Genomic DNA, 14,494 nt, shown 5'->3' with positions numbered 1-14,494 from the left:
ATGGAGTTAAGTCATTTTTGAGTAGCAAGAAGGGTGTAACCGAACTGGTTTTTTGTCTAAATAGCCTTTGTCATTAGATTAATCCAAAGTTATTTAGAGCCATACTGTACGGTCCACCCATATATTCACACGTGTGTGTGCATGTACCCACACTGCCCTGAAATGGAGGTAGCATGAGCTTTCTTGAGGAAAAGTTGACCTTATTTTTATTTGGAAGAGGAGAAAAAAAAAAAAAAAAAAAGCGATTTCATTCAGAACTCAAGGGAATGCTTCTCCTCACTTCTTGAAAATGAAACTTGCATGGGGCTTTCTTGTGATATTAGGTCAAACTTAGACACAGAGTGGAATCAGGTTGTTTGAGGTCATCAGTCAATGGACAGGCCATATGTAGGAACGTCCTCTGGCTTCTTCTTCACAGGCACCCCCAAATTAGCTGGTTACAGGTACCCCATTTGAGCCAGACTTTTTAAAAAGGAAGCAGAAATGCCCTAGAAGGTGAATCCCTTCAGATTCACGTATGCCATCTGATCTCTGCCATGGTCACGGACGTGGAAGCATCGCTGTGCATCTGACCTGAGCTTCTCTCCCTCAAATCTTGGTTGGTATGAGTACGAGGCCACAGGGGAGAGAGGGCCTCCCAGTAAGAACTGACCTCACACCTTCAACCGCTGCTCTTCTGCCCGAGATTTTGCAAAGCATCCTCGAACTGGGCTCCCTAGAAAGTCCAGAATTAATTATCTTGCTCACAGATAGGCACAGGTGTGTGACTCTCTGATCCTTCCATGGATCATACCAGCTATTGTTCGTTCAGTGGCAGAGTGCAGCATCTAATTAAGAAATGGCACAAATTTTCCCTTCCTGCCCTGATTTGTTTTTTCATATATGGATATTCTCTAATGACTTAGCCAAAAAAAGGGGGGGGGGGAAGGGAAGGAACCCAGTAACTAGATATCTATTTATCTGTTTTGGAAGTTTAGAAAGACTTTGACTTTGAGTTCAATTATGTGTCCTATTAGCAACCTGAAGAGAAGCTGGAATTAAAGAGGGTCTCAATTCACAAATTGTTCCTAAAAAATATCTTCCTAGTTCTTTTTTTCCTTAAATCAGGGGAGAACCCAAATGGTGGTGTTTTAATTAGTAATTAACCAGCTAATGCCTGCAGGATGAGTAGATCTAACGCTATCATCACTCTCACTTTCCCTCCACCTCTCGAAGCCCCCCTCCTCCCATAATTCCAAAGAACAACTGAAAAATAACTGAGAAAGAAAGGCCTGTGCTCAGTTTAGGCGTGTAGTGCCGAAACTCAGTCTGACACATTGGCACAGAGATATTTGCTGTTTCATCCTCAAGGTGGGGATTTTAATCAGCAGTATGGTGATAGCTTCGGCACCCATTCTGGTCCCAGCCTCCAGCTAGTGACAGATGCTGCAAAGAGAAGATCTGTAGGGTTTTGAGACAGAAGGGACATTAGAATTGATCCACTTTGATTTTGTCATTTATCAAATAAGGAAGCAAAGACCCAACACAGCCAAAAACCTTACCTAAGGTCACCAGCTGAGTCACAGTTGAATTTGGAATGTCCTGAGTCTTAGTCCTGAGCAACTTTCACTAGCTTAGAAGTCCTTCTCCAGCCTAGTTATCATTACTTAGGACAGCCTGACGCTTGGCAGAGGAGAGCCTGGTCTCTGGCACTTATGCCTTCCTAGTACATTTCACACATATGAAGTGGGTGAACTCCTGGTGTGGCTGAGGACCCTGACAGATCCTAACTCATGCCTGTGACTTCACTGTTACCCAAGATTTTAAAACTGCACCTCCTTCCTCAGTACTTCTGATTCTGGACATGACAGCAGCAAGAGTGCCCCATTTCCTTACACTGCATGAGCCTTTTATTCGTATGCCCACCGAGCAACAAGAGAGAAGTCTGAGGATGGAGAGTGGAGACGGCTCTGGGGAGCTTCCCAACACAAAGCCAGGAGAAGTCTAGGTTGCCCCAGTATTAATGGAAGATTACCTCGGAGGCATTGAGGAGGCACAGATTAACACGAAAACATGGTCACATGGTAGTTCCCCAATCCCACTTGAAAACATACTGAGCCTACAGAGGGAAACAGTAGAGACTGACACACACAAGTCATTGGGACTGAATAACTATGGCGTTCATAAAAATAGGACCACAACTGGGTCTTTCATACTGGCTAAGTGAAGCTTGATGGAAAATGATGGGAAATGATGAGTTCTATGGTAGCATGAGGAGCTCCAGTCCAGTGAGAAGTAGCTTGGGGCCATGATACATTAAAATGCTAAGTTGTTATGTTGGATTCTTTCCAGTTCACTAAAGTGGGAAGACACTAGGGAAGGAAGAGTCTTGCTAGGATTTTTTTTGTCAGTCTCTTTGATCCACAGACCAGCTGCATAGCCCCCTTCTCATTTCTCTGTACAGCAACAACCCAGCTCACAAGTACTACTTGGCGGTGGACCCTGTGTCCGGCTCCCTCTACGTGTCTGACACCAACAGCCGGCGCATCTACCGTGTCAAGTCTCTGAGCGGGGCCAAAGACCTAGCTGGGAATTCAGAAGTCATGGCCGGGACTGGAGAGCAGTGCTTGCCCTTTGATGAAGCCCGCTGTGGGGATGGAGGGAAGGCTGTGGACGCCACCCTGATGAGCCCGAGAGGTAAAGGTTGTGAAGGGGAAAAAAACCCAATCCAAATAGTGCTCAATGCAAGCTTGGCTTGCCTCTTACTGGAACTGAATCAAACCCAGCAGTACAAAACACAAGTTTCCCTAGAATAATGTAACTCTGATAGATTGCTTTGGTGTGTGGGTGGGTGTTTAAAAAAAAAAAAACAACTTATTTATTTAGTTGAGGTAAACTTTATCACCCACATATGCTACAAATGGAAAGTGGGATGGTTTGTGCCTGGAGATTTCTGACTGTTGCCAGTCACAGATTCAGAAGGATCTGTATTGGGCTGGAGACAGAGCAGGGTCCAGTGGGGGCCCCAGCCACCCCCAGACCTCCATCTTAGACAACTGTTTTGTCAATGCTCGATAAATAGCAGCATTAAGAATGGGTATAATTTCCAAAGGCTGGGGATGGGGGAGTTCTTGGAATGATGTGTCTCTGTTTAAAAAACACTTAAGATACCTAAAGGTAAGGACCAATCACTTAGGGGTCCAATGCCTGGCAGCATGGTTTTAGGATGCAAAGCGAGGTGAAGCTACAAAAGAAATAGAAGCCACAGTCTGTGTCTTACCAGCTCTGCTGCAACAGGGAGTGTTGGGGCCTGGTGCACCACCAGGGCACTGAAGTGCTGAGTGGAGTCAAGGCTTTCTTGGGGAATGCTTCCTGGAGTATACTTTCCAGTTTGTGACTGGAAGAATCATCATTTCTTAACCTCATTTTGCAATCAGTTGTAAAGGGTACTCTACATAATTTCCTACCAGTGATTTTTAGAGCCATGAACTTTGGAAATAACTCCTTTTCTAGAAAGAGCAGATGCAAGGTTATTTCCTCTAATAACATCACTCTCATTCATTTGCAGCCCAAGGTGTTTTCTTCAGTGGGAGGGAAGTGGGTGGGGTGGTGAAGGAGCCAGGACCTCAGGAATTATAAAGAACCCGTCCCAGTGTCCACCAAGGGAGGATCTTACCAAAATGGCTGAGAATCACTCCACTAAACGTTGTGCTAATCCTTCCCAGGAGGTGCCTGGTCCAAGCAGATAGTGCCCAGCAGGGAGGCTCCAACTCCAACCCCGACCCCCCCACCCCAGCCTTGCACCTTTCTGGGAGACTCACTGACACTGCCTGTCTTGCTTAGGTATTGCAGTGGACAAGAATGGGCTCATGTACTTTGTCGACGCCACCATGATCCGGAAGGTTGACCAGAATGGAATCATCTCCACCCTGCTGGGTTCCAACGACCTCACTGCTGTCCGGCCGCTGAGCTGTGACTCCGGCATGGACGTGGCCCAGGTGGAATGCTCTCTCTTTGTCTCATTTGGTTTATCTTAAGTAACACCTGGCTCTTGGCCTGAAGTTCTCACCTCCTTCCTGTTTGGGCTAGAAGTGGGTGGGAAGGAGAGATGCAGATCACAGAATTGTGTGGAGGAGGCCTGCGATGAACTAGACAGCAAGATGGAATGGAAAATGTCATAGAGTGAAGAGAGAGATTCTGCTCAGAAAAGTGGAGCTGGTGACACATGCCAGCCATAGCAGATTACAGGGTAGGGGATGCTGTGTAATCACCTCTCTCCTCCATCGTTATTGCAGGTTTGAGAATGTACCGTACAGTGTTATATGTCAATCCAAACTTCCCTGTTAATCAAAAATGATTGCATCCTCACTATATAAACCTTTACTCTGTGCAGTAGTAACTAGCACAGAGCCCTCTACAATACGCCCCATAGTTTGTATTTAGTCAAGGCTCTCACTGGCAGGGAACAGAGGCTCACTCAAAGGTACAGCAGGAGAAACAGTGCTTATTAAATGGATTCTCAGACAACCTGGAATATATTTTCACCCTTCCTATAAGGTTAACTGTTACAACCAACAGTTAACCTCATAAATTTCAGCTCAAATTCCACAACAAACTGGCAACTTGCTACTGAGCTTTTTATTTCAAATTCCACAGAGAAGGAATTCATTTCATTTTTTCAAACAACTACTCAAGTTGTGATGTGGGACTGGGTCAGGGCCACCTTCCAAGCAACATGACTCTTTTGTATGAATTAGATGAAGATGCACGCTCTGATTGAACATAACCTCACAGTCCCTGGCTTGGCAAACAGAGTACAGGTTGGAGGACAGTGGCCCCTTGTGTAGTGAACTACCTGTACAACCATACATGTCAGCTCTGACCCTGGTACAAATCACATGGGACTGAGAGTCAACCTCATGGGTAGAGCTAGTGACCTACTCTAGCCACAGCAGATATATAGTAGATGTTTGCTACGGAATATCTCCTCCATCATGCACACTCAACATGGCCTATAGGCAAGTGATTCAATGACTGGCATTTCTAGTACAATGTGTTGGTAAAAACCTGTCTTTTTCTCCCCAGTTGCACAGAACCATTAAAAATGCCCTACATAGTTAAATGTTGGATGTGCTAGAGGCTGTGTTTTATTCTGATGCCATGTCTTCGCAGGTTCGCCTGGAGTGGCCAACAGACCTTGCCATCAACCCCATGGACAACTCCTTGTACGTTCTAGAGAACAACGTCATCCTTCGCATCACTGAGAACCACCAAGTCAGCATCATCGCGGGACGCCCCATGCATTGCCAGGTCCCCGGTATTGACTACTCACTCAGCAAACTAGCTATTCACTCTGCTCTGGAGTCGGCCAGTGCCATCGCCATTTCTCACACCGGAGTGCTCTATATCACCGAGACAGATGAAAAGAAAATTAACCGTCTCCGCCAGGTGACAACCAACGGGGAGATCTGCCTTTTAGCCGGGGCAGCCTCAGACTGCGACTGCAAAAACGACGTCAATTGCAACTGCTACTCGGGAGATGACGCCTACGCGACTGACGCCATCTTGAACTCCCCCTCATCCTTAGCTGTAGCCCCAGATGGTACCATCTACATCGCAGACCTTGGGAATATCCGGATCAGGGCGGTCAGCAAGAACAAGCCCGTCCTTAACGCCTTCAACCAGTATGAGGCTGCATCCCCCGGAGAACAGGAGTTGTACGTCTTCAATGCTGATGGCATCCATCAGTACACTGTGAGCCTAGTGACAGGGGAGTATTTGTACAATTTCACATATAGTGCCGACAATGATGTCACCGAATTGATTGACAATAATGGAAATTCTCTGAAGATCCGTCGGGACAGCAATGGCACACCCCGCCACCTGCTCATGCCCGACAATCAGATCATCACCCTGACAGTAAGCACTAACGGGGGCCTCAAAGTCGTGTCCACGCAGAGTCTGGAGCTGGGCCTCATGACCTATAATGGCAACAGTGGCCTCCTAGCCACCAAGAGTGATGAAACAGGATGGACAACTTTCTATGAGTAAGTGATTTTGTAAAGTATCTCCAGGAGCACTTATCCTGTCCTCACTGTTGTCAGGACTGGCCATCCATGTAGCATTTAAAATTGCTTAGTCACACTGACTTCCTAACTTTCCTGTCTGCTTACAGCCCCGAGATATTCATATCCCCTCTCCCTGACTCCTAAACAATTTTCTCTACTGGGTCTCTGACAAGAGTTTGGAATTCCTGTTGCCTGCTAGCCGTTCAAATTTCAGGATATTGGACATGCACAGCACCTGGGAGATCCAGTGTTGATTAACTTGGTTGATTATTCATGTTTGCCATGGGTGCGGAAATTAGAATCTAAAAGGCGAAATCCCAGTGGGGTGTCTGTAATTTGCCAATAGTCCAGCATCACACTTGATTGCACAGACTGGTAGATAAACTCTGAATTTCCTCTTTAGCAGAAGCAGATCAATACAGATAAAGTGCTAGGTATATTAAAAGATGCGAGAGCTGGTCATATTTCCCCTAACAATTAGCTTATGCTTAATAGTCCCGCTGTTTGTTTGGCCAAAAGCTGTTTCCCCTAGCTTCTGCAAGCAGCCCCCTTGGTCAAACTGCTTGCTGCCGCAGGTATTAACTGGCGGGATGCTGGCTGGAGAAAGTCGCCAAAGCATGATCCCCACAATTGCTGGCTGAGACTGGGATGGACTTTGCAAGTATCTGGCTCTCCTTGGTGGTGAATGGTCAGTCATGTTAATGCCTATAATTTTGCTTTTTGTCTAGATGTAGCTGCTAGCTGAGAAGTTAGTAAATTAGGGAGGGGTTGACACAAAGGGAAAGAGGGGCAAGAGAAAGAACAGAGACCTTGTTGACCACCCCAAAGGCCAGGAACTGCTCACTTCTTATTTGTTTTTCATGGAGCTTGGGAGGATGCAAAAGGAAGCTATTGCCACCTGCTGGAGATTCTGCTTTGCAGGCTTGCTTTCCCTTGTTTGGGCAAAGCTTCCTTCTTTGGGCAAAGCTGTCTTTTGACTTCTAAAGCATCCTAACATCCTTCAGGGCATTGGGACATCATCAAACTTTTCCGGCCAGTGACTGCCCTTGAGGACATCAGTTGAGTGCCATCTTTTGCTCTCACACCAAGTTAGATTAAAGCTATACTTTAACCCAAATGCCTCCTGGATTCTCATCTTCCCTCTTGGCAGTATCACCTAAAGACCCAGTACATTTCAGAGATAATTTGTTGACTCACTTGACTTGATGAAAAAAAAAAAAAGTCCATCTCAGAGAGGCCAGACTGAATTAGTCCTGCCTTAGTTAAAGAAACCCAAATTTAGATGCATCCACAGACATGGACACTAACTGAGAGAGAATTTCCCAGGAGGGGTCCTTAGTTGAATGAAAACATAGGCATGATTGTAAATTTTTAAATGTGTGTCCAGAAGTTCCATGGAAATTGCATAATTTTTTTCTCTCTTCATTTGATGAGCTGCTTTTTTTTTCTCATGATGTGGGTAAATCCAATGATCACATATTGTCTGTTATCAGGGTTCAAATGTTTCTTTTACCTCCAAAAAAGATGAGTTTTTTTTGTTTGTTTTGTGGCACATTTTATGCATGGTCAGCAAATTGGCAGTGTGAAAATCAGACACAAACTGTACTTTCTATAAAGACTGTGAGGTTGAAACCAACTTCTCATAGTCTTGCCCAGATCTGTAGAGAAAGGAATTAAAAAGTAAAGAACGAAACTGCACAGAGGCCTCAGGGCTATCAGAAAACAGCCCAGCCTTCACTGAGGGCTTCTTTAGGGAATGTTGCCCTTCCCACACTGGCATATGAACGGATCCTCCCTTCTGCGGGAAGGGTAGCAATACCTCCTGCTGCTGCACCAAATGCAAAAAACTGCAGCGTCCTTTATAGCTGCTCAGCTGTCCCAGCAACCCTCTAAATATAGGTTTTACTATTTTCCTGTTATGGCTAACGAAACTGAGGCACAGAGACATGAAGGGATCCCCCAAAGTCGAGTCAATAATGAAGCAGGATTTCAATGAGATCCCAACTAATGTTCTTTGCATCAGGGTCCTAAAGTAAGGCTATGAATAGAAGAGCTCCCACCTCTAGACTCCACATGGGAATTCTCAAAAAACTGGGGGGAAGATGTAACCCAATAAGGCCAATCCGCCAGTGACTCTGGGAGCAGGAGAGAGGGGTGGTGAATGGTGAAAAGTAATACTGTTGAATCATCCTAGCCCCATCCTATGGTCAGCCAATTCCAGGAAGCTCCAGGAAGCTCCAGTCTTAGAAGGAATGTAAATCGTTGGATCCTGATAGAAGATGTAGCCTGGCCCAGGTTCATCCCCAAGGGAACAGAGATTTTTACAGCCTCCAAATGACAGTATGGTATCAGAAAGCTCCTGGATGTTGGAGTCAGGATGACAGGGGTTTGAATGTCAGTTCTGCCACATAGTTGCTGATTGACCTTGAACAAGTTACTTAACCTCTCTGACCCTCAATTTCCACTTCTGCCAAATGGAGATGGGTGGTGCTGTGATAATTCACTGAGATAATATATTTTTAGAACCTAGCAAAGGTCCTGGCATATAGAAGTTCAGCAAAGGGTAGGTGCTAGTGGGATTTGAGGGAGATAATTAAACACACCTTTGCCCCCATCCCACCCTTTGGGTTCCAAATAACTAATTGCATAGTGAGATATAGAAGTCAGACAGATGGAGATATATTTTGGAAACGTAGAGTTGAAGAATGTAGTTTGTACAACTGGTCTTAATACCTCACCTCGCATTTATCCTACTCACTCCCCATCCCCTAGAACTGCTGGCGTCCCACACCCCTGGCAAGGGCAGAGAAATGCTACTCCAGGCATGCTCAAGTCTTTCTCCCAATCCACCAGTGGAGGAGGAGGGAAAGTCGGATCAGAGAAGGGACAGAAGTTGTCTTCCCATGGAGTGGGGTTGAAGACTTATTTTATAGAGTAAGCAGGCAGGGAAATTTATGGAGACTGGAATGGGTCTGTTGAACAGTTAGCTTTCTCTCCCCTCCTCTTTGTGTGGGGAAGTGCCTCTTGACGAGAGAGGGGCAGGAATGGATCCAACATGGGAAGGCTCTTTGGAAGTCCTGTTGGGCCTGCTAAATTCCCAGACTGGGAAAGAGCAGCCTGTATCCCTGAAAGACCCAGGACTGTATTTAAATTTATAGCCACCTTACACACACACACACACACACACACACACACACACACACACACACACACACACACACACACACACTCTCCCTCCCTCCCTCCCTCCCTCCCTCCCTCCTTTATTTTAATCTTTAGCACTATCACCATCTGACATACTCTATATTTTAATTCTTGGTGGGTTTTTTGGTCCCCCTCTTCCAGCATTTACATGTGATAAAAGCAGAGCTTTAGGTCTGTTTTGTTCCCACCCATCTCCCCAGTGCCTTCATCAGTGCCACATAAGAGGTGCTCGATGAATATTTATTGAATAAATGAGTCAAAGGCAGCCTCCAGCCCCATACCTGCCCAGCTCCAGATGGTTCCATTGTGCTGGTTTGAGACCCCATCACAAAACTCATAGCTCCTTGCTCCTCTGTGCAGATTTATTTGCAAAGAGATCTAGCTCTGCAAATACTCAGCCCATAAGGGAAGTTGGCAGAGCTGTAGGCAGCTGAATCATCTTGGAAAGTTAAGATCATATTTCTCTTCCTGTGGTCCCTGAGATTCTGGTCCCAACCCGGTGCCTTGCCCCTGAGGACAGAAACTCTGGCTCCAACTACATCTCTCATAAGGAAGCAACTCAGCCTGTACAGTGATGGGATCCAGGAAATAACAATGGAAGTGAATTAAATCCTTACTTGGGTCCCAGAGACATTAACTCCTCACACATTCTGTACTTGGCCAAAGGAGGTGGGTACATTGTGTTTCCTGAACACTGTATACCCTGTACCCAAACACTTACAGCTGCTTCATTTTCTTCTTTGTAAATACCTTTTTTCCTGATAATAAAATATGAAAGTAAAACATATTACAAATAATTTTGAAAATATGGGAACATTCAAAAAAGAAAACAAAGCTTAGTCAAAATCCCACACTGAAAAACCACCAAGAACATTTAAATATCTATATTTTCAGAGAATTTCTTCTATATAAAGATGCTCATATTTTGTATTCCCCAAATAAACTATACAGTAGAGTATATTTTGCACTCCAACTCTTTCCACTTAACAGTCTATCCCCTTTTCCACACCAATAAATAGAAATCCATGCCGTCAGTTTTGATGGCTTCATAGGTTTCTACTTTATGGAAAGATCATCAGTTATTTAATGAATCTTTGATCAGTGAAATTTAGGTTGTTCTAATTTGTCTTTGCTGTAAAAAGCATCTTTGTGCTTCCATCTGAGAGCCAGTTTCTTTAGTTGGTAAGAAAGCACAAGGGAGCCCCTTTTCTGCAATGTTGACTTGGAAGGCCTGAGTCCTTACCCCTGTTTATATGGTTACAAGACCAGCCTTTCCACCTCAATGCATCATCTGTACTGCTCACTGCCTAGTGTCTGGGCAAGTGATAGGGTAGACACAAAGGGCTGTGACCCCAAGCCCACTGGGCTTCCAGCTCTCTGTTCCCCCTCCACCACCTTCACTGAGCTGGTGGTCCAACTTGATGTGGGTCCCATTCTCAGTCTTCAAACTTCCATAGAGCTTGACTCTTGGTGGTCCTCCCTTGAAGCAACAGTCCTGAGATCAGTGGAAGCCTGAGCCAGGTTTGCATTCATTCATTCTAGCAACATTACTAAGATCCTCCAAGTCTGTCTCTGTGGACCTAAACACTAGGCAGACAGTCACCCTTGCCACAGTGGTTCTTTCCCCCGTCTAAGGCCATCCCCACTGCATTCCTGCTCTCTGGGCCGCCAATGCCCAGATGCAGTACAGGCTGTGGTCTTCCTCCCTCAGAACCTGCCAACTTGCAAGTGTTCCTCTTATCAGCCCGGAGGGAGTCCCACCCTGAGACTGAACAGTTTTCCGTCTTTTATAATCCTCCAAGCAAAATGCCTTCATCTCTCTTCAGCCTCCCCTCTTCAGTCCTCCAATAGGCAGGCCCATCTGGGAGGCCTCCAAGGCCTCACACTTTTGGAAAGAGTTGGTTTTTCTTTCCTGGGGCAGAAGGAAAGGCTTTCAGAATACAATAGATCAGCAAATGCAACTGCAAGGCTTCTTGCTAAAGGAGGCAGAAAACAATCTCTACAAGTTGAGAAAAATGTAAAGATCACACACACACACACCCCCCACACACACACACATGGAGGCCCCAATTTCAGACATTTTGCAGACCAGCTGGACAGTGATCACTGGGCAGACCTAGACGTGGGTACGTAGGACAACTGAGGTGAAGTGAGTCGTCCAGGAAAACCGTCTAAGAAAGCTGGTTGAGGAGCTGGGCTGGGTTAGTTGGGGGCTATAGGACAGGAAAACAGGCTACCTGCAGATGGGTCTGCTGTGCTTGAGCTGGGGCACAACGGTGGCTGACTGTCCAGAGGGCCAGGAGGTGGACCCGCAGGACAAGGCTGTGCTGGCGTGGAGGACCCTGGGGGTGGATGGTCTCGCGAGATTTCGATTTGCTGGAGCGGCCAATGGAAAAAGAGCATGATCTGTTCAGCAGAGAAGTGACATAATGAAAATGATATTTTAGGAAGATTAATTTCTTGGCTTTGTGGAACACATAAATTAAAGAGCAAAAGATGCTCCCAAGTAGCTATTCTCTCTAATTCGGGAAAGCATAATTAACTAGATGCTGCCTAAGCCCAAGTGAAATGTTTTTACTGAGTTGAAGGCAGTTCTGTCAGGCGGTGGTAGAAAGGGTCACCCCCGTTTCTCAGGGCAGGTGGGGGTTGTGGGTTGTGATGGGGGCCTCAGTGTGGTGCCCCACCGGCCCCTCCCTGGCCCCACACGGCTGTCCCTCGGATGGCCCTGAGTGCTGGGAAGGCCTCAGCCCCAGCGACCGTGCTTCCAGCCAGTGCGTCTCTCTCCAGCTATGACTACGAGGGCCGCCTGACCAACGTGACCCGCCCCACGGGGGTGGTAACCAGTCTGCACCGGGAAATGGAGAAGTCCATCACCATCGACATCGAGAACTCCAACCGCGATGACGACGTCACTGTCATCACCAACCTCTCCTCCGTGGAGGCCTCCTACACGGTGGTGCAAGGTGAGCCCCCAAACCCCACCTCAGCCCCAGACCCAGAACCCAGCCATGCCCAGAGCTGTCAGTTACCTGGCCTGGGAGGAATTCCCAAGACTGGAGTGCCCCTCAGCTTTCTGTTATATCCAAATGGCCACAGCAAACAAATCCTGCAAGAGGGGACTCATAGAAAATGACTTAATCGGATACAGAGGAGTGTCAGCTACACTAGACCAAACATACAGCTATTTGGAAATGGCCACATACTTACCCAAAAATGTCAGTTTTCGTCCTGACCTACTCTCTCCCTACCTCCTACCCCTCCACCATCACCACTCCCACCAACCCAAACCTAGAGGAAATTCATCTTCTCAAAGGCTCTCATCCTCCGGAGCCCACCATCAGATTTTATGTGTGTGCCCCATTCTGATTCTCTCTTTAAAGCAGTCTTTGGTTGAGTTGGTGACCCTGGGATCAGAGACCTTTAGCAATCTTTTGCCAAGACTGGAATCACAAAGGTTTCCAACCTCTCCATAGTAATTGTTGCTGTTAGATGTGACATACATCCCAGGACAAGTGCAGGGCTGGCAAGAAAAAGAATCGTGCAGATTAATTTTTCTTTTAATTAAGATATAATGTCAGTGGGCTAGCCCATTGTCAGAGGATAAAAGTGTTCTTTCAGTAGATAAATGGTGACATTTCTGCACCATTATCCCACGACAGAGCCTGTTTCAATGACTCTGTTTCTACTCTGCCGAATGATTAATGGTGTCGATTTTGTCCTTCTGCATGATGGCTAGATTGCAGGAGTGACAAGTAGACACTTGCTCACTACCCCCAAAAGACGGCATCTCAGAGGCCAGCCCAGCCGGGCAACTTTGCCCAGATAATCAGGCAGCAACACATCTGTAAAAGGGATCTCTGCTTCACGTTTCCTTCCTGTAACTTTTCAATAAAGGAAAAGGTCAGAAGTCTGACAGACTAGTGTAGATTCCATTTGGGAAGATAAACACACATTATCAGCACCCAGTATTATTTGAGTCTCTTCAGAATTCTCTTGAGTAAAGGTGGCATCTTGGTGCAGTCAGCAGCAAAAGCATGAAGGGAGAGTTTGCCTTCTCCCTTCGTTTTCTTTATGAATCCCAGACTCGACTGGCAGTGGATCTGACCTTCGCTAGACCATCAAGCTCGAATTGGGTGGTAGGCGAAAGGAAAAACAGAATTATTTTAAGCAATTTTCCTTTCATTAATTTTTTTCTATTTAAGCTAAAATATATGTTAAAGATCAAGAATTTGATTGACACAAATTGTGTAGGCAAAAAAATCTTTAAATGTTTCAATTTACTATTAATAGTCTTCAGTGAGTAAAAGGAAAATATCACGGCATAATTATTTCTGGAGTGCCACATATTAATAATGTTTTTCTTTACATGGATCAGTAGCGTCTCTGCTACACATCTTCACGTTGTACCTGTGCTAATTGAAGGCAGCCTTGTACTTGACAGGTGCAAAGTACCATGGAAACCTATAAAAATAGGGGCTCTATTCTCCTATGACTAACAGAGTGGATAATGTACTTTCCTCTCCCCACCCCCACTTGCATTGCTCCAGATCAAGTGCGGAACAGCTACCAGCTCTGCAATAACGGCACCCTGAGGGTGATGTACGCCAACGGGATGGCCGTCAGCTTCCACAGCGAGCCCCACGTCCTAGCAGGCACCATCACCCCCACCATTGGGCGCTGCAACATCTCCCTGCCCATGGAGAACGGCTTAAACTCCATTGAGTGGCGCCTAAGAAAGGAACAGATCAAAGGCAAAGTCACTATCTTTGGCAGGAAGCTCCGGGTAAGTGGTTCCAACCAACATGTTTCCACAAAGAGGTAGGGGGTAAGCCCTTCCCTCACACAGCCTCCGTGACTCCTTTCTTCTCTGGAAAAGGTGTGTTCATCCCTCAGAAGGTAGAAGTTGTATCCTTTTGGGATTCATACCTTGGGGAAAACATTCTCCATTCTTCAAGGCAGAAAAGGGCCATTGTCTGCTATGGAGATATACATTATGCTAGAGCTAGAGAGAGCTTTGGTCTTCTTCTCATGTTTACCATCTTCTCCCTCAATTTTTACTGTCTGGACAAATCAACAAATGCTTATTTGTGCCCACTGTGTGTCAGGTATCTTGCTAAATACTAGAGGAATTGAAAACTGTGGTCTTTACCCTCAAGGAGCTGACAATTTGGAAGAATAGACAGACACAGTATAATCGGAGGGGTTAAAGTGAAAAGACAGAATTCACAGTCTTAAAAGATCAC

General features: G+C 46.0%; 1 protein-coding gene across 3 annotated transcripts in view; it reads left to right on the top strand.

Moving 5' to 3' along the window:
• The window catches only part of TENM2 (teneurin transmembrane protein 2), a 1,024,030-nt gene that overhangs the window by 912,636 nt on the left and 96,900 nt on the right, over window positions 1-14,494 (top strand). For all 3 annotated transcript variants that reach the window (XM_037799530.1, XM_037799532.1, XM_037799531.1), the window contains 5 exons: window positions 2,444-2,676; window positions 3,823-3,977; window positions 5,152-6,026; window positions 12,039-12,214; window positions 13,799-14,034. In XM_037799530.1, the coding sequence (XP_037655458.1) occupies window positions 2,444-2,676; window positions 3,823-3,977; window positions 5,152-6,026; window positions 12,039-12,214; window positions 13,799-14,034 (1,675 nt within the window). The remainder of the gene's footprint in view (window positions 1-2,443; window positions 2,677-3,822; window positions 3,978-5,151; window positions 6,027-12,038; window positions 12,215-13,798; window positions 14,035-14,494) is intronic.

This window comes from Choloepus didactylus, chromosome 11 (genome assembly GCF_015220235.1).
Source record: "Choloepus didactylus isolate mChoDid1 chromosome 11, mChoDid1.pri, whole genome shotgun sequence".
Lineage (NCBI taxonomy): Eukaryota > Metazoa > Chordata > Mammalia > Pilosa > Megalonychidae > Choloepus > Choloepus didactylus.
Note: the sequence above shows the minus strand (reverse complement) of the source record. Positions and strands in the feature narration are given on the sequence as shown.